Source organism: Pygocentrus nattereri, chromosome 26, assembly GCF_015220715.1.
Source record: "Pygocentrus nattereri isolate fPygNat1 chromosome 26, fPygNat1.pri, whole genome shotgun sequence".
Taxonomy (NCBI): Eukaryota; Metazoa; Chordata; class Actinopteri; order Characiformes; family Serrasalmidae; genus Pygocentrus; species Pygocentrus nattereri.
The window spans coordinates 11,329,855-11,350,944 of NC_051236.1; the positions used below are offsets into that span (position 1 = coordinate 11,329,855).

A 21,090-nucleotide genomic window follows, 5' to 3' on the forward strand; every position below is an offset into this window, starting at 1 on the left:
ACTGCTGTTCGGTGCATAAGCACAGACAACAGTCAGGACCCGTTCCCCAACCCGAAGGCGTAGGGAAGCTACCCTCTCGTCCACCGGGGAAAACCCCAACATACAGGCGCCGAGTCGAGGGGCTATGAGAAAGCCCACACCTGCCCGCCGCCTCTCACCATGGGCAACTCCAGAAAAGAAAAAAGTCCAGCCCCTCTCAAGGAGATTGGACCCAGAGCCCAAGCTGTGTGTTGAGGTGAGCCCGACTATATCTAGTCGGTATCTCTCGACCTCGCGCACCAACTCGGGCTCCTTCCCCGCCAGTGAGGTAACGTTCCAAGTTCCAAAAGCCAGTTTCAGCAACCGAGGATCAGAACGCCAAGGCCCACGCCTTCGGACACTGCCCGATCCACAATGCACCGCACCCCTACTACTGCCCCTCCCATCGGTGGTGGGTCGATGGGAGGGGGGACTCATGTAGCTCCTTCGGGCTGGGCCCGGCCGGGCACCATGAGTGAATGCCCGGCTATATTAAAATATGAGAATGAATATTTATGAGGCAGGGAGTATTATGTAGCTAAAAGCCCTATACACTCATTGTATAAGGTTCACTTACCAAGCACTTTATTAGGAACACCGGTACACCTATTCATTCATGCAATTATCAAATCAGTGAATTATTTGGCAGCAGTGCAGTGCATAAAATCATGCAGATACAGGCCAGCAGCTTCAGGTAATGTTCACATCAACCATCGGAATGTGATCTCAGTGCCTTGGGCCGTGGCATGATTGTTGATTGTTGAATGGGCTGATTTGAGTCTTTACAACAGTCTCTAGAGTTTACTCAGAACGATGCAATAAAGAAAAACATCCAGTGAATGGCAGGTCTACAGATGGAAACGCCTTATTGAAGAGAGAGGTCAGTGAAGAATGGCTAGACTGGTTTGAGCTGATTGAAAGGCTACAGTAATTCAGGTAACGTAACCATTCTGTACAGTTGTGAGCAGTAAAGCAAAACACATCGAGCCTTGGGGCAGAGGGGACGCACATCAAAGACCACATCAGGTCCTGTCAGTTAAGAACAGAAAGCTCAAGCTGCAGTGGGCACACGCTCACCAAAAGTGGACAGCTGAAGACTGGAACAATGTTGTCTGAAGAATCTCAATTTTTGCTGAGACACAGATTAGTGTAGTGTTTTTAATAATGGGCTTGGTGACTGTATATACTGTGTACTAATCGTAATAGTGTAAGATGTTGATGTGTGCCAAATATTAATGAAAATAACCATTTTGTACTAAGGGGAGGTGATGTTGCAATGCACTACAAGTATGTGAGTTTGGTTATTTAAACCACATCCAGCTATGTTTTCTGCATTTGTGTGGATTGTACTGAACAAGTCAGTTTGTCTTTATATCTGCCCTGCTAGAGCTATATTGTTGTGAAGTGAAAACATCTAGGAGCAATGACAACATAGCTGCACAGCAGGAGGCCGCACAAGTGCATCCTTGAAAGCAAAACTCTAAAGTTTTCCAAAGTGCCTCACACACTGCACACTGTCATTGGACTCCAGAACAATGGAAACACATTCTCATGCTTCACTATCTGGCAGTCTGGTTGACAAACATGGGTTTGGCAGATGGAAGGTAAATGCTACGTGGTGGAATGCAGTGTTCCAACTGTAAAATTTGGTGGAGGACTTTTTCATGCCTGTTCCTGGATTGGGGCCTGTCGTGATGGAAGGGCTTGTGTGGTCTAGGGATCTTCAGAGCTAAGTCATCGGGAGCAATATGCTCCTGGTAGGGTCTCCCAGGGCGAACAGGTCTGGAGTGAAGACCCATATTAACATGATCCAAAAACCCACCATGAAAAACGGGCACATCCCTGCCCGGGATAGGGTCATCGGGACCTACCCCTGGAGTCAGACCTGGGGGCAGTGTCCCCCAGCGAGCACCTGGTGGCCGGGCAGCCCACATAACCCAGCCGGGCTCAGCCTGAGGAGGCAACGTGGGGGGACCATGCGGGCCCACCACCCGCAAGGTCCCACATGGGGGAGCGGTGCAGTGCTACACAGGCAGTGGGAGATTGCAGTGGGGCCCTTGGCAGCCTAGGCCCTTGTGTCAGCAACTGGCTCTTGGCACGTGGACTGTAACCTCACTGGGGGGAAGGAGCTCGAGCTTAAACCAAATAGTTATAGTTGGGCCCCACCCACAGTGTCAGCTTTGGAACCAAATTCCTTTATGATGGTTGGTCCCTCTCCTACTCTGCTATTTGCAGACGATGTTGTTCTTTTGGCTGAATCACATGGTTGCCTCCAGCGCTAACTGGAGCGGTTTGCAGCTGAGTGTGAAGCAGTTGGTATGGGGATTAGCACCTCCAAATCTGAGTCAATGGTCTTAGCCCAGAAAAGGATGGCATGCCCTCTCCAGGTAAGGGGAAAGGACTTGCCCCAGGAGCAGGAGTTTAAGTACCTGGGGTCTTTTTCACGAGTAATGGGAAGAAGGATCGTGAGATCGGCCACAGGCTGGGACAGGCGGCAGCAGTAGTGGTGAAGGGGGAGCTGAGCCATGAGGTAAAGCTCTCTGTTCATCGGTGGGTCTACATCCCGACCCTCACCTATGGTCATGAGCTGTGGGTAATGACCGAAAAAATGAGATCGTGAATGCAAGTGGCGGAAATGAGCTTTCTTCACAGGGCGGCAGGCTACACTCTATTTGATAGGGTGAGGAGCTCGGCCATCCAGGAAGAGCTCAGAGTAGAGCCGCTACTCCTCCACATTGAGTGAAGCCAGCTGAGGTGGTTCGGGCATCTGAATCGGATGCCCCCTCGACGCCTCCCGGTGGGGGTGTACCAGGCACGGCCTACCGGGATAAGACCCCGGGGTCGTCCTAAGACCCACTGCAGGGATTACATCTCCAACTTGGCCCGGGAGCGGCTTGGGGTCCCTGGGAATGAGCTGAAGGAAGTTGCAGGGGACAGGGTCATCTGGGATTCTCTGCTCTCCCAACTGCTACCGCGACCCTATCTGGATTAAGCGGTTAACGACGATGATGATGATGATGATGACTTCTTCATGCTTAGAGCCCCTTAGTGAAATCCTAGAGAAAGTCCATCAAGAAATGGTTTGTCGAGTTTCGTTTGGAAGAATTTGACTGGTCTGCACAGAGCCCTGGTCTCAACAGCCTTGTTGTAGTTTGTATTTGTAGTTCTATTTCCAACTGCAAGCCTGCACCCAACCTCAGTAATGCTCTTGAGGCTGGTTGGAAGCAAAGACGACACTCTTAATTATTAATATTAATGTTGGAATAAAATGTTGGACAAGCATATGTTAATGCCTTGTTCAGGCATCCAAATAATTGTACATTATATCAAGTTGAACTACCAATGAATTTATGGCAAAAAATTCCCACTGCACTGTCAGATAATAGTGTGCCCAAAACTTACCATGTTATGCATATTTCACTACTGAATGCACTACTATTGGAGGTGCTATTTTATATACAAAATCTCATTCTATATATTGCATGATAAATGGACAAAAAGAAAGGATCCAAATTGCTTTCAACACAATCTTATTACCCTTATATTGCAATATTTTGTCATTTTCCTTCTTCAAAGCATTATTTTGCTCATAGTATTACACTTTTCTATGCTGATCTATTCTGTGGTATTATTCTACACTGTACTGGGATGTCTCCTCTCATCCATGTACCCGGAATTTTTGCACTATTCCACACATCTATTTAGCCATTCCTGACATTTCCTCATCACAAAAGCCAGAGAACATCCTTCATTAATTTACTTTCTAGGCAAAAAGGCTATTAAGTACAAGTTGTTTAGGAAAAAAAAAGTACCGTCCCATAAAATTTGTGTTGTTAATGTTTGTTAGTTTAAAGCTATCTGTGTGTATTTTTGTTATTCTGTGTTGGGGAGTGGGTTGTGTTTATTCTGGTGTGGAGTTGTATGGCTGAGGGTGACCTACTCCTCAGTTGTGTTTGTATGTGCCTTTTCTGGTATTTAATAAAGAAACTTGACTCGTAGCAGAATCATCACTCTGTTTCTTACTCTATGTCAATGCCACAATATATATAATCAATTCTTCAGTATTTAGTGTGTCCACACTTTGCCTTTATTACAGCTTCAAAGAAAATGTGCAGGGATATTTTTTTCACTTCCAAACTTGTTTTAAAAGTGATTAAAAGCCAGTTGCATTTTCTGTTTCTCTTGATCCAGTTAATCCCAACACACATTCAGTGATGTTGAAAAATTAATAACTTGTACTTAATGGCTGTTTTGACTGAAAACAAAACATAAATGAAGGATGATATAGTACTACAGAGTATGATGCACTAGCACAATAACTTCATCTGGCACATGACCACATGACAATAAATCAACTGACTGACATCTGAGATGTTCTTATAAAACCATTTTTGTTTGGTATACAGTTGGGACAGAACAAGTGTGCAGGTGTGAGTGCGTGTTTCCTCACCTGTGATATCAGAAGGTGGCAGGATGATAGCTCCCTTCCGGTCTCCTCCATTTTGCGGTGGCAGTCTGTCTGAATGCTCTCTAGCTGCCTGCAGCGTTTCACTACTGACTTCAGCTCTGACTTCACCTTACTCACATACACACACACCACGGCATACTCCTCCTCTAACACACCTGAGAGATCGCGTGGCTGCAGAGAGAGAGAGAGTAGATGAGCAAGTGAAATTGCAACAAAGGAACAGGAAGAGACATAAAGTCAAACACGTATAAAAGATCGAGTGAGTATGAGCTGTGTGCACTGGTGTGAACATAACTCAGAGTTAATGCTGGCAGCTGGCAGATGCTCCGAATGAAACAAGGCCCACAAAGCGTACTTGAATCGTAAAGGAGGAGTGAGGAGTTTTATAATGAGCCTCATGTACATAACATGGCAGAGCTTTTGCAGATAGCTGCTTATGTCCTTCTTTGTGTGCCTAAACACGCACCAGTCTGATATCATTACAGCCCAGGATGAAGCTGAAGTCACTCAGGTCTTTCAGTAGGGTGTTGAGAACCTCAGTGAAGCGTTTCCTCTGCTGACCGCTCACTTCCTGCAGCCGTAAGAACTCGGTCTCCAAGCACATCAGATCCGTCTAAAAGAAAAAGATTTGTTCAGCGAGGAACATCCAGGGTCTTCTAGACCCTCAGAGAAAGACAAATGATTTCTGTCAAATGAAAAAATAGATGTATGTAATTAGTTAGTTTATTTGTATTTAATAGAGTCATTATGCTTGTTGTATTTAAACTCTGAGAGTATCACAGTACTACTTATTTCATAAAAAATGTTGGTTGGAAGTTTTGGTTGGAAACAATAGGGTTAAAATATCCAATGAACAATCAGGATAGTTTTTTGTGGTATATACGTAGATACAGCCAAGTGAGTTCTCCCACTTGCCAGGAATTCAAGAGCTGAAGTGAAGGCTTAATGTGTCTGATTGACCACGTACGAAAATAGGAACTGTAAGTGGAATCAACCAACCATGTTTTGATTTGCAATAGGTGGGAAACAACATCACTCTAGGCCAATGGTGCTCAATCCTTGTCCTGGTCCAGGTAATGAGGGCCTTCAGGACCTACTGTATTCTAGGTCCTGAATGGTTGACTTGGTTGACCAACATATTAGCATCCAGAAGATATCTGCTGGTTTTGCTGATGATCAGCCTAATGTTAGTATATATAGTATAAAAATTTCATGAGATTTAAATTATAAAAAAATTGGATGCCATAAAAAGTTGTTTGTAGCATCGTTGCAAAAGAAGATACAGACACCGTAGCACATATAGACCAATGCTCTTTTATTCTGAACAGCAGTAGAGCAAACTGCCCAGGCCATCCCAGCACAAAACCAGGGAGGGGGTAATGTGGGAGGGCACGACACACACAGATAGTGGACAAACAGCAACTAATTCACTAGTAGCTACTGCAACAGCAAGTATTACTACAGCAGTCCGTTTTTAGCTGGAAGTGTGCACCGCCTTGTCCACTTTTGCTTTACTTCCCCACAGTAGTGCAGCCCATAGTGGACGCTATAATATCTTAGATTTGGCCCAAAATAATGAATGAAGCTGTGGGTAATTATAAAATGATAAAGAAATATGTTTAGCAGTGGGGAATGTGTTATTCTAGAATGAAATTTGTTGTATTTGCAAAGTGGTGATGAAATCAGATATTTGATGAAAAGTTTGCCACAGAAGTACTAGGTCACAATATTTACATTTAATGTCTAATTAACACTTAAACACTGAATAAAACATCTAGGAAAGCATCTTTACATTGTATACAATATTATTAAATTAAATAAACTATTAATCGTTGAATCTATTTTTGGGATATCATAAACCTCAAACTATGTTAAAAATGAATTAACATGCATTGCTAGTTAGAATCATCAAACTAGAGCAGTTTATGGCCATTGCAGCAGATTAAGAGAAAGAACTGACCATTTTCTGGGCAAGTTCTTCTGTGAGCAGCTTGTTCTGCAGACTCTTGTCCTGGACCTCCTGACTCTTCTGGTCATAGCTGAGAGCCAGTTCCTCCAGAGCCTGCAGGACCTCCTTAACTTCTGCCTTAGCGCTCTCGCTCTCAGACTGCAGTCGTTCCAGCTCACACTGCACACGATCACTGTCCGCACGTGATGACGCCAATAACTACACGCAGACACATACAGACATATACACACGACATGAGAGTGAACCTTTGGCTTCAGACAGATTTGAAGATGGCTTATTTAGAAAGAACAAGAACAAAATGATAAATAGAGATGAGAGAAAGATAGAGGAGAATTCTCTACCTCCTCCTGATCCAGCATCTGCTTCTTCAGTTTCTCCACCAGCTGACTCTGTAAGTTTATCTCATCATCCTGAAAAAGAGACAGAAGTAGACAGCAGGGTGAAAGGAAAATGTTACTAAGGTATTCAAAACAACGAACTTCAACATTTATTTAAATATTTACAAGCATTCTTTTGACACTTTAATTTACATTATCTTAAGGCTACAACAAAGATGTAGTAGATTGTCTATGCCTACATTCTTTTGAGCATTCTTTTGACACTTTAATTTACATTATCTTAAGGCTACAACAAAGATGTAGTAGATTGTCTATGCTTACATAATGAAACTAAATAAAAACAATTGAGACCTCAGATATTTAAAAGAATATGCTATGATCTGTTTATACCTAAGGCATTAATAAAGATAATAACAATAAGCTAAATTGACTTTTTGAAAAAAACAAAAACAAAACAACAGCATTTTAGGGTACTTTCTTTTTGGAAGTGAGTGTCCCAAACGCCAACCCATAAAACAAAAATAATACCTATTTCTTTTCAGTGTTTTTTTGTTCTTTTTGTTTTCTTTTAAGTGATACTGAAAGATTTTGATTCATGATGAGTTAAATTTTTAAATAATTGTTTTTTGTTGTTTTTAAATTTTTCAAATAATGCTGTTCCATGTTTTCAAGTCACTACAGAAACACACATTTTATTCCTTGGGTGGAGCCTTATTTTAGCCACACCTGCATTCTAGAGCAGGCAGTGAGACTGCATGCCTGTCTCTCATGGCCACATGAGGAGCAGTTAGATCCCATTGTTGTGAAGTAAATGTGTCCCAGAACCTGAAAATCAGTGTGGAACATTAAGAACTGTAACTACCGAAACACATATTTTCTGCAATTAAGTAAATGTTATGACTGTTTTGGTAGTGATAAAATGGAATATTCAATCCTTTATGTTTATAAAATAAACATATTTAAGCTACAGGGTCACTCGCAGCAAATTGATTTCAGTCTAAAGTCCAAGTCAGTTAAAAGTCTGAAATGTGTTTTTGACTCTGATTTAATCCAGTTTAGTAGAATGATTCATATATAAGGGTGTATGGGATATACTGCTTTAAATCCCAGTCAGATCAACTAGAATGTATATAAGAGCATGCAAGCTAAGTCATTCAAAGAGAAGAATAGTGACATTATGCTCAGACATCTGCTTGGTTCCTGCATACCAGACTATGTTACAGGAGGCTAAAGAGATGTTATGAATTTGCCATTTGATATAATTTGCTCTAAAGCCTTTAGTTTGAATGCTTGAGTTTTATTTATGACCAGAAGGAAAACTAAATTAGCTATTCACTGAAAGCTGTTGTTGAGTTGTGTTTTGTATAAAAAGGTCATTATTTCATTGTTTTAAATTGGGACAGATGAGTGAGGACCAATTGTACCGACCTCAGTATCATTGTTGTCATGCTGCCACTACTGTTCATGCCAGGGACAAAAAATCGAAGATGTACAGAAAAGTAATATGTTCTAAAATTATAAAACTAGATAAAACAATAAAATGATGCATACAAATACAAAATGCACACAGACTTACAAATAAATAAGTTAATTAATGAATAACATTTTTAAAAAATGGGAACTTTATATGAGATCAAAAAATGTTCTTAACTGTAATGTATGTTTGTGTATTGTATTGTATTGTATTGTATTCGAATTATGTAATATTTTTATTTTTGTAACATTTCCATTCCTCATAAAATGTTCACACAATGTAAAGGCAAGCTTGAAAGGACAAAATTCTTGTTTTCCTGTAATATCTTATAAAAATGATATGACTTTTCCCACCTCTAAATCACATCTAAGTGTTGAGTACATCACCGTGCACCAGTGGGTGGGGGAAAAATAACATTAATGCTTTAAAACACCAAGCTTATTGCATACTAAGGCTTATTATTAAGCCTTAGTGTGTAATTCAGTACAAACTGGCTGAGCTATTTTTTGGTTATTGAAGTGTGTTATAAAACTGTTGGGCCCACCAGTGGGCCTTGGGCATGTAAGGGGTTAAACAATAATATAATGTTGCACCTTCCCCTCCCAACACACCTATCTTGATAAAAAAATTGCTATGCTAGCTCAGAGACCCTCCCTGGTACTGTGTCTCACTACAAAATACATCACAGAAGAAGATGTGTTCTGATTACCCATTACTTTTAAAAATGCCGTAAATTAAAAATTAAATAAATAAATAAAAGTTAGGTGTAATAAACCTGCAGAAGTGTTATAATATCAGTGAGTCACAGAGGGAGAGATTTGTAACCGAGAGCAGAGCAGTGTTGGTGTGAAACGTCTACAGTAAATGTTCATTTTGTTTTATGGTAGGCCTGATAATGAGTTGAGCTACAGAACTGCAGCAGATTACAGCTCCTCGTCTGCATTGAGGATGGATGTTTAAAATGCAAACTACAGACATAGAACACACAATCAATGGGGGGGGGGGGGATGGAGCGATAGAGAGATGATGAGAGATGAGGAGATTTGAAGCATCTTTTTAAACACTGGAAAACAGTGATCACATTCACCAGAGTCAAAATACTGACGCAGGCTATTTTTATCTAAAATAAATAAATAAACGCCATCCAAACATGTGCGTGCAGACTCATCTGGCTGAGGATTCCTGGTGAGTATTCACTCAGCTGTAGTTGATGGCTGTCCTCATCTCACTGAGTCCTCATAAACAAAATGTGATTTCTGAAATTTATCTGCTTAAAGAGTCGCAATGTCTACTGTAATGTTACCAGAGTTATTGCTAGTTATTTTTACTCTGTTTTGTTCACTGAGATCAAATTTTAATAAGCTTACATTTATGAGTATTTTCAAATGATAATATTGTACTTCTACTCAAGTATCTCTATGAGGAAAAAAATCTGCCTTTTAACTAGTTACGTTTCCGTCATGAACATTGAGTTACTCAACATTACTCATTCCTTTTTTATTTCTCATTTTGATATGATACATATAGATGGGCCAAAACATTATATGTACTCACATACAATGCAAACATTGTCTCATAAGAATGGCACATATCAAGATCTGTGATATATTAGATGGTAAGTAAACAGAAATTTCTTGTCGCTGATGTGCTTGACATGGGGAAAACGGGCAGGCAAGACATGGCTGTTTTTGACAACAGCCAAATCGGTTATGAGAGGAATTTGTCATAACACACAATGCATCACAGCCTGCTATGTATGTGGCTTCCTAGCTGCAGACTGATCAGAATGCCCATACTGACCCGTCCATTACAATGAGCATGCAATGGACCTCAGAGCAATGGAAGAAGGTCACCTGGTCTGATGAGTGCCATTTGATGCTCTGTGCAATACTGTGCTGCAAAATTCTATGTTCGGTCATTAATATGGATGCCGATTTGACACATGTTGCCTTCCTAAACATCACTGTGAACCAGGTACACTCCTTCACGGCAATGGTGTTTGCTGACGACAGTGGTATTCCAATCTGTGACAGCTCCACCCCGCATCTTACAGGCCTTAAAGGATCTACTGCTAACGTCTTGGTGCCAGATACCACAGGGCACTTTCAGAAGTCTTGTAGAGTCCATGCTTTGGCAGGTTGGAGTTGTTTTGGCATGAGAATGACCAACAGCATATTAGGTAGGTGGTTGTAATGTTTTGGCTTTTTCGGTGTATGTAACATTGTTGAAAGCTGTACTGCTTTGCAACTGATCACACCTCTAACTTCAGAGCTTTAGCATTTTTAGTATATATCTTATGCTGGTGGATGCTTAATATTTTTTATATTAATATGTAGTTTGTTATATGTAATATTCGGTAGTGTAGCATTGCATCCCTCAGCCCCTCCCTCGCTGTAATCAAATAATGCACTGATGTTGAGGCTAATGAACACAGACGTGATGTTCGGCTTCCTAGCAGTAACATTAGTAACACTAGCTATCTGCCTTCCTTCTGCATTAATCTTAAAAATCCACCCTAAAGCAAACCCAAAAGTGCCTCCCACTTTCAGAATATATTATCAGAAGGAGGGTGTCCTATCCTTTGAACTGGAAAATCTCACTCTCAGGACTATTGTGGTAGGAGGCAAGCAGGTATGTTTAAAACAGATGATTTTGGCTGGAGTGCCCCTTTAAGTAGATTTCTGAAGAGCTACTTTTGTACATTCATGCAAGTTTTTTTTTTTGGGTTTAGGCTTCTCTACCCACATCTGAATGCTAATGCCGTCATTAGATTTTAGATGATCCTGCCATTGTTGGGCTGACATCAAACTCACCAAACTCACCAGGCAGTGGGATATACTACAGCTCATTGTTGGCTGAAGCAAATTAAGCTGCCTGCTTTTAAAAAAATGTATAGATGGCTATTATTTAAGAAAAAGTCCTGAACAGATTTGACAACAAAAGAATATACAGACTTGCAATTCATTTTCATCAAGATGAAGTCAACAGCACTTTTCCTAGACAACGAGTCCCGCATTTTCTTGTAGTTTTTGCAAGAATATATTTACACTTGGATTACTTCCATATTTCATCTACAATTTTTTTTATTACAAAATCGTTTTGAAAGCTTAGACTTGAACCTAAGTATTATGACTATCTTGGCAGGTGGAATGACAAAAAAATGCCCTCCAACCTCCCACCCCACCCCTTTGCTGCAGTAACAGCCTCTACTCTTCTGGGAAGACTTGGATTTGATTGCATTCAGCCACAAGTGCCTTAATGAGGTCATGTATTGATGCTGGATGTTTAGTTCTTGATCACAAACGCCACTCATCCCAAAGATACTGGATGGACCTCCATCACTCCAGAGAACACAGTTCCACTGCTCCACAGTGGAACTTATACCTTTATACCCCTCTAGTAAATGCTTGGCATTGGGCACCATGATGTCAGACTCATGTGCAGCTGCTCCAGAGTGTCTCATTCTACTCATGCTTTTTTATGGAGATTACAAACTGTGTGTGCAATTTAACTGCTGTGTGACAAATGTGTGCCCCATAAGCTAGCGGAATTCACCAATTAGAAGAGGTATCTAGATATTTTTTAATATATTGTGTCTTAACTTTAGTCAATATGTATAATGTACTTAGTTCCCAACTGACTATGCAGCTCCAGCTCAAATAAACAAACATACATGCTGCCCTCTAAAGCTGTCTTCGCACAAGTCAGAAGTTAGAACTTTTGCTTTTGTAAAAGTAAACATTGCTTTTGGATTTAAATATGTATTGCCTCAACCCAAGTCACATTCTATTGGTACAAGGTAAACATATGACTGTAAAGCTAACATCTGTGGAAATGAGTGAGTGAAGAAGTAAGCGACTTAGTTAGTTAGTTATTTACACATGAGGTATAGTAACAATAATTTATTTAGCCATGAAAGTGACAAAATGAGATGCAGCTCAAATTTTACTGTCTATACTTGTGATTTTTTTTTTATTTTGGTTGCCTGCTGTTCACAAAAGGGCAAGGGTTATGTGTCCTTTCAGATTACTGAGAGCTTGACTATATAAACCTCTGACTGGCTGGTACATCACTTAGCAACAGGGAGAGACAATTCTTGCCATCTTTCCCACTAAACTTAGAGTTGGCCAGTTATATTATTGAGGATTTCTCGCAGAACAGCTGTGTATTGTCACCTTGTCATCAAGCTGTTTGTAGAGTTGGCGTATCTGCTCCTCTGTGGCTGCACTGAGGGCGGAGGAGGGAGCAGCGCTACTGTTGTTGCTGTTGTCCTCTAAAGCAGCATCCTCACTGAGCTCACACTCCACACCACACACACCGCCTTGCTCCACCTCAGGGACTGCCTCTCCTACAACACACATTTATTACTGTTACACACACCAACCAGCTCTACTTGGAGGACCAGCTTGCCTACAACACCAACATACACTGGCAGACAACTGCACATGCATGTACAGTGCTGTGGAAATGTTTGACGCACCTGAGAAATTGAGATTGAGAAAACTATTTGTCTGATCAGTATGACTTAGTTTGCTCATAAAAACACTAATATTACAATAAATACAAATAATATTAAAATAAGAAGTAGTGATTTCACATTCATCAATGCATTGGCTTGATGATTTTCTAACCTCTCCTCACAAATTAAGTTCTGGTGATTTAACAAATTTAACAAATCCATGTGATGGCTGGGGGCAATGAGGAGACATCTGGAGGCAAGCTTTGTTCTTTAAATTAGCTCACAAGGCAACAGCTACTGTGCTATAACTTTCCTAAGTCATTAGTTCCTAAGTTCCTAAGTTTCTAAGTCATAGGAAAATATTTGGGAAAAAATGGGAATTTCTAAAAATGGAGTTGAAAAACTGTTTTAAAAATCTAGAGAAAACTGGACCTGGCAGAGCACCAAAACTCACTTTCAGATAAACAATACGTAAAGCGTAAAGCTTTTTCCTTAGAGAGATGAAACTCCACTCTTGCTTCAGATCTTAAAAATTCCACAGTTGTTTCTGTTCATCCTTCCACTGTGAGAAGACAACCCAACACTATAAGTCTGAAAGGATGTGTAGCTGTCAAGAAGCCCTTATTGAAAAAGAAGAGCATTTGCAAATCAAACAAATTAGCTGCTGTTGTTCAATAGACTGACCATCCCAGAGTAGAGACCTCAACATCTTTGAATGTATACTGGTTACTTGGATTGTGAGAAGCAGGAAATACAGCCAACTTGTAAGACTGAACTTTGGAGGTGTAGAAAAATATTCCTGCAGATTTCTTTGAAAACTGAAACAAGTCTCTTGAAGAACTGAAAAGGGTGGACACACTTAATACTGAAAATCTTCAAGTTATTGTGGCATGCGGCTCTCTCTCTGGCTTCCTCGCTGAGGTGCATCGCGTCCTGGGTGCGGGCGCATGCCACAGTTATAGTTAGTTTTTGAGGCTTCTGTACCATTTTCTGTTTTTCCTGATAATGAAAATTACTAAGTTATGATTAATTGTTGCTTCAATTACATATTTTGGGCGGAAATCTCTGACTTTTGCATAAAGCTATAAATCAAATGTATAGCAACATAGACAATAATAACTCTAGATTACTAAAGGGTTAAACACATACACTATATTTCCAAAAGTAATCGGTCGTCTGGCGTCACACACATGTGAACTTGAGTGACATCCCATTCTTATTCTGACATTATTATGACATGCCATTCTTATTATGGGGTTTAATATGATGTCGGCCCACCCTTTGCAGCTATAACAGCTTCAACTCTTCTGGCAAAGCTTTCCATAAGGGTTAGGAGTGTGTTTATGGGACTTTTAGACCATTCTTCCAGAAGCACATTTATGAGGTCATATAGCGATGTTGGACGAGAAGGCCTGGCTCTCAGTCTCTGCTCTAATTCATCCCAAAGTTGTTCTATCAAGTTGAGGTCAGGACTCCCATACCAAACTCGCTCATCCATGTCTTTATGGACCTTGCTTTGTGTGCTGGTGTGCAGTCATGTTGGAACAGGAAGGGGCCCTCCCCAAACTGTTCCCACAAAGTTGGGGTGACTGAATACTTTTGGCAGTATAGTGTATATACATATTTGCACCTCCCTTCTCCAGTGCAGGCAATGCCTTACTTAAAATACAGAGTTAATTCAGTTACAGGCATACGCTGAGAGCAAGACTGAGAGAGAATGTGTTAGAGAGAGATTTCTTTTTAAAGGTCTCACCATTACGCCAGCGATTAAGCTCAGCCTCCAGTCTCTGGATGCTCTCCTTCAGACTCTTATTCTTCTCCTTCTCCTTCTCATATTTCCTCTTCCACTGCTCTGCGGTCAGCTCCAGATTCACAGATGCTGTGTTTCTGATGGTCTTGGCTCTGGGGAGTTGAATGTGGGGAGAGTCAAGAGCACTTCAGGCTAATGGATGTAACCTTTGGCTACTGTTAAGTACATGTACATGAATTATTGATCTGAGCTGAGTATGCTTTTTGTTTTTGCTAGTGTGTTCCCGGGATGTTACCGTTGTCCAAACATGAGTGTAGATTTGGTCTCTGCCTCATTGAAGGAAGAGGGGGAGCAGCAGATGAACATTGTAGTTCTGCAGTTTCCCCCCAAAGAGTCCTGCAGGATCCGTGTCATCTTACTGTCCCGGTACGGCACATGGGTCTTCTGCAGTGAGATAGGGCAAAGAAGGGGTGAATTAAAACTTTAAACATTCAATTAATATACATTATAGAATCATCAGTGGCAGAGGAAAACCTCAGATCATATTTTGTGAATGGCTTAGTGATGAAGGCGGTGGAGCATTGATGAATGGACATACTGAATTTAGCGTTTCTTTTTGGGCCTTCTGTTGTTGAACTCACCGTTCCCTCAGCCAGAGCTGATATGACATTGCCCAGTGCAGACAAAGACTTGTTGATGTTTTTGGCCTCATCTAGGACAGAGCCCTCTGCACCTGTCTTACTCACCTGAGAGAGAGAGAGAGAGAGAGAGAGAGAGAGAGAGAGATAATGAGAATATAATAACAGCCTATAAATGTGCCTGTATATGAAAGTTATAGATCTTCAGTGGAATGGGCCTGCATTCATGCTTTCACAGTGAAAATAAGAAACACAAACACTACTCTCACCTTCTCGCTCCCCGCTAAGTCTACTAAGTACAGTTTGCCACTTAGTTTCTGCTCAGTCTCCACATGCTCTTGTTTGATATTGATAAGGAAGATGCTGTGACTCCTGGAGCTGTGTTCATTCATATCTGAGGAAAACAACAATGCAGCTACATGTTAAATCACTAGAGTTACTGAATACAAACTGAAATCTGACCTAATAAGTCAACGTGGTCAAGTAAACATGAATTACAACTGTATTTGGTACATACATTCAAATAAATCTCAAGTTATACACACACACACACACATACACACACACACACACACACACACACACACACACATATATATATATATATATATATATATATATATATATATATGCATGCTGTAAGTAACTATATCTCCAACTGTATCTGTATTAGTGCACAAAGGAGGATCCATATGATTACAGTCATGAGTTGTAATTCCAAATTGGACTGATAAGAAATTATTTCATGGTCCCATTTATCAGTTAACAGTACACAGATAGACAGACAGCAGACAGACAGATAAAAACACTATGCTTTGGATGTGTTTCTATCCCTAGGAGATTCCACAGTTTTGCCTTTGTTCTCTTCTGCAGTCTGACCTCTGAAGCATCTGAAGTTATTCCAAAAGCATTGACCCCTTTTAATCAATTTCTTATTCATATCTCTGTCATTCTCAAAGACACTTCTCTCACAACACATCACATCATGAAAAAGAACACCTGCTATGAACACTGGCTTTTATAGATATACGAAAACTAAATGTACTTGTTTAAGCATGTCACTGAAAGTATGTGCATATGTTGAGTATAAAATCAGAGGGAAAATGTGGGCACAAAAGGGCAGAAATTCTGCAATTTCCCCTGGGATCAATAAAGGAATCTGAATCTGAATCTGAATTTGAAATGCTTACTGGTAACTGCCACATGGCGGTTGGATTTCCCTTCATCAATCACATCCATCACTTCCTCTGGACTGGAGACAAAACGTTCCGTACAGCCCTGTCACACAAACAGTTCAGAGTTAAAAGTGAGTGCACACAACCTTAGGTCATACCTGTCTGTCTCAGTCAGAGATTCGGTCATTAGATTTGCTCTGACAGTTCAGTGGTGATTCTGCATATGCACATGTCGTTGCTCAGGCTGTGATCGCATGTTTTTCATGCCACAGAAATACTGGCACCTCGAGATTCAATCTGATATTTATGTGAGTCAAGCCAGCATGTGTGTGTTGTTATGCTCATTATTATACTAGTCATGACTCCAGTCCAAAATGTCCCTACGGCCTGTCGGCTCCCATTCCAGCTTACCTTAACATATGGCACTCTGTTCTTATCTTCATGCACTGACAGATTGGTCTTACTCACTAAGAGAGCGAGAGATAGAGAGAGAGAGAGAGAGAGAGAGAGAGAGAGAGAGATGTAGAAGGAAAAAACAACACTCATCAGATTTCTCAACACTTGACAGTCTCTGGGGAAAATCACAATGGAAAAAATGACAAAGGAGTGGAGAGAAAATTCAATAAGCAAACAAAATCGAATTGACAGCACAGCTGGGGAAAAAGAGTGAGGAGTAATAAGGTTCTAGCATTACAATAGTGCCATCAAAATTGATCTAGAAATCTCTATTACTCTATGAAAAAAATATAAATTAAAATTTACAATCTATATTAACTGTGATTAGTGGGTAAATAAGTGGGGCTCATGTGTATGAGTATAAGGGTATATATGTGATGAGTGGATATATAGGTGTGAGTTAATGTATTTGAGTATATACATGCATATAAATGGGTATATATGTGAATAGAGGGTATATAAGTGGGGATAATGTATATAGGTAAATACACACTTGTATATGGTTATAAATTTGATTAGAGGGTATATAAGTGAGGATAGTGCTTTAAATTCTCCTAAAGGTTTTTCTTACAGTAAGAAAAGAGTGTGATACCTGTTTAAACTAATTTTTTAATTTAAGTGGCAGATTTACTAAGCGAGGTGCTAATTACCAACAATCTGCCATAACTTCGCGCCGGGGGCTGGGACCAAATTAGCGCATTCTCTACCAATAACTTCCATGTCAATGAACACTGGCACAACTTTAACATATGACTAGCGCAACATAACCATGTGGTCAGCTCTCAGGCTTTGTTTATGAGCGCCAAACTGGAGTGATAGTGTAAAACATTAGTAAATCTGCCCCATAGTGTTGTCACATTTTTACATATATTTATAAAGGCTTCTTAGTTTTCTGTTTTCCAATAAAGTATTTTCAGCTTGTTTTTATTTTATTATATTTATTAATATAGTAATCTAGTGGAGTGGTGTTTCACAGGAATCAGGCCAGACAGGACTGGATATGAACATCAGTCTCTTCTGGATGGCTAGATGCAATATGAATATTTTCATATTTTAATCTGTTTCAAAGAACTCCAAATAACAGCTTCTCTCGTTCTCTCCCTCTCTCCCTCCCTCCCTCCCTCTCTCTGTCGCTGTGTCTGTGTGACTCAAAGCCAAATCTCCACTCTGAATGCAGATGAGCAGCTTCCTTCTGTCACAGCACTTTTTCTCAGCTCGTTATTATCATAATACAACACGAACATTTACTGTATGCCTGTACATCCCCGTGTTCTACATCTCTCTCTCTCTCTCTTTTCATGCTTAATTGGATTAAAATGAAGTGTGCTTTCAATGCTGCTGCATTCAAACAATTTCTTCACTGTTATACACAAACATACCGTCAAGCAGGTCTCGAATTTTATCCATGTAGATTTCAAAGTAAGAAACCTGAAGGAAAAAGGACATTAAAATGTCAGTGTTCTGCTCAAATAAGCACTGTGCTGTATAAATACAGATGATTATTATTATTATTATTATTATTATTATTATCATCATATTGCTAATCAGTACTCAACAAAGCTCAACTGGGGGGGCGTGGCCAGATCTTTCTTTTTTTTCTTTCATAAGCCTGACATTGTATACCATATCTTGAGTATATATTTTAATTCCTAGCATAATTTGTTATGCTTTCTATTCTGTAAAATTATGCTAACATAATTTAGCAAATGCATAACATCTCTCTCTCTCTCTACTGATTGCAACCTGAACTATTATGCCTCACAGGAAATTTCACTGAATTAAATTGGAAATCAAAATTATGGTCAGTACTTTGATATGAAACTCCAAGTTTTCATCCATGGCAAAGATATGGTTGAAGATGTCATCAGCGATCCTTGGAATAATGCCCATGCTGTTGGGATCATGGAGCTTCCCCTGAGCAGAAGAAACAAACAAACAACTATTGCTTAAGGAACACTACCATTTAACTTTCGACAAGTAGACTACTATAAACGTTTGGAATCACTTGTTATATTAGTAAGTATGTGTTATTTTATATACATAAATAATTCAAAATTTTACAATGTAAAATTCAGTCTTTATATTTATATTTGTATTTATAGTTTTATTTTAAGGATATCATGCAGTATACTGGAAAAAAATGTTTTGTTGGTTAACAATACTGTTTTTATCAAATTATCTACCTAAAAAATTGATTATCAGTTGTCAAATACAACGCATTCGGGTTAAATTTATTATTGCTTCATTTCTGAAGTTGTACAGCTTTTCTTTGTCATTATGGAATCATCCACAGCTCCGTTCGGCATTCTGGACAAATTCTTTCATTTCTTAAATCTACTCTACATAATGTGGATTTGGAGACCTCCATAATAATGTGTAATTGCACACAATGTGTGAAAAAACACTTTGAATTTGATTTGGTAATTGCGAGGGCATGTGATGTTAACATCTAATATAGGACTCATGATTCTAAACAGAACCACTGCCATTAAAACCCTTGAATGACCATTGTTTTTAAGATTGCACTTCTTTCCATTTTAAATTAAAATGTTAAATGAAGAGCTTTAACTTTTTACAGCTTCCTACGAATTATTTACAGCCATAAAATGACATAATACTAGCATAATTAATTCATTTTACACACTTATCTGAAACTACATTGGTTTTAAATGAATGAAAACACTGACTGCAAGCTTTTAAACACTGGTGTAAGTATGATGGCAAAGATATCCACTCTTTTACCTCCATGGTGTGTGTTTTGCCTGAGGACGTTTGTCCGTATGCAAAGATGGTGCCGTTGTATCCATCCAGCACATCTGATAAAACAGAAAAAATCATACATTTCACTTCTTCTGTTGGGAATACTAAAAAAGAGTAATAATAGAATAGAAATAGAATAAAAATAATACAAATAGCAAAGTTACCAGGATAAAAAATAAAATGTCAATATTTCCGCCTTTACTTCTGCATTGCTGTTACTTGAGCTAACTAGCCAGGGGTCAGAGGGAGTACCGGGAATGTAGTCTAATGTGCTTTTCGGCGACATGGGTACATCAGGACATCCCGGATGACAACGTTTTCATCGATGGCTTCCAGACTATTTGGGTCAACCGGGGCTGCACCAAGAAGCGCAAAGTTAGTGCTAGTTAATAGTTAAGCGTGTGACGTCATTTATTCAACTACAGCGCATCTCCAAACTCAACACCCTAGTGCCTTTATCGCCATATCAGGTGACTTTAACCACGTCAATATGGCTAAGGCACTACCAAACTTCATTCAGTATGTGAACTGTCCCACCAGAGAGGAAAGAACACTGGACCTGCTGTATGCTAATGTTAAGGATGCATACAACTGCCTCCCCCCCTCTGGGTAGGTCAAACCACAACTTGGTGAACCTCAGTCCCTGTTATGTGCCGCTGGTGAAGAGTCAGCCTGTGACCACACGGACAGCGAGCAGATGGTCTGAGGAGACTTCCGAGGCACTGCAGGATTGCTTTGAGGCTACTGATTGGCCGGCACAATTGGCTGTCGGACAGAGTGGTCAGCAACATTGGAGTTCCACAAGGAACTGTCCTCTGTCCCATACTCTTCACCCTCTACACCACGGACTTCAGCTACTGCACAGAGACTTGCCACCTTCAGAAGTTTTCTGATGACTCTGCAATAGTTGGATGCAGTGTTGTGCGTGAACGAGTTCAAAAGAACGCGTTCATTGAACTCGCTCATTTTTTGTGAACGTTGAACTGAACGCAACACATTTTTTAATAAAGAACTTGAACGTGAATTAGTTCACATTATGTGTCATGAACGGCAGACATCACTGTAAATGAACGTTGGAATTAGTTTTCCATTGAAAACTGAGTGACATCTGTTTTCTCTTTTGAAACGCAACGAGAGAAAGTTCCTCCCTCCTGTCTTCTCGCTGGTGCCGCTTAAATCATGTATCACCAGACAGAAATGGTTTTGACGTTGTGTGCGCAATGCATTGCGGGCAACGTAGTGTCCGGCTGAGAATAGTTAACATACTGGCTAGTTAATAACATACTGGCTTGCGCACGACGTTACCCGTGATGAATTGCAGCAGAGCGGGGTAGGCATAGCAACACCGCGCAGCAGGCAACGACGAGAGCGCGGAGCGGTGGAGGAGCGCGAGAGAGAGAGAGAGAGAGAGAGAGAGAGAGAGAGAGAGAGAGAGAGAGCTGCAATTAAAAAAAATGGTTAGTGGAAGTGATGGCACGGAGACAGACACCGATTCTCCTTATGAACGTTTAAAACAATTTTACACTCTGTACTGCTGCAAGTTTCATCACCTGGTAAGAAACCCACAATTGCAGTGTCATGAGCA

The 21,090-nt window shown here is 40.2% G+C and overlaps 1 protein-coding gene across 5 annotated transcripts in view; it reads right to left on the reverse strand.

Moving 5' to 3' along the window:
• The window catches only part of kif5ab (kinesin family member 5A, b), a 65,488-nt gene that overhangs the window by 22,504 nt on the left and 21,894 nt on the right, over window positions 1–21,090 (reverse strand). For all 5 annotated transcript variants that reach the window (XM_017705217.2, XM_037534951.1, XM_017705213.2 and 2 more), the window contains exons 3-16: window positions 19,488–19,561; window positions 18,555–18,659; window positions 18,125–18,173; window positions 16,701–16,756; window positions 16,305–16,392; window positions 15,384–15,508; window positions 15,118–15,222; window positions 14,772–14,920; window positions 14,480–14,628; window positions 12,443–12,615; window positions 6,797–6,865; window positions 6,447–6,653; window positions 4,953–5,099; window positions 4,469–4,657 (exon numbers count right to left, since the gene is read on the reverse strand). In XM_017705217.2, the coding sequence (XP_017560706.1) occupies window positions 4,469–4,657; window positions 4,953–5,099; window positions 6,447–6,653; window positions 6,797–6,865; window positions 12,443–12,615; window positions 14,480–14,628; window positions 14,772–14,920; window positions 15,118–15,222; window positions 15,384–15,508; window positions 16,305–16,392; window positions 16,701–16,756; window positions 18,125–18,173; window positions 18,555–18,659; window positions 19,488–19,561 (1,685 nt within the window). The remainder of the gene's footprint in view (window positions 1–4,468; window positions 4,658–4,952; window positions 5,100–6,446; window positions 6,654–6,796; window positions 6,866–12,442; window positions 12,616–14,479; window positions 14,629–14,771; window positions 14,921–15,117; window positions 15,223–15,383; window positions 15,509–16,304; window positions 16,393–16,700; window positions 16,757–18,124; window positions 18,174–18,554; window positions 18,660–19,487; window positions 19,562–21,090) is intronic.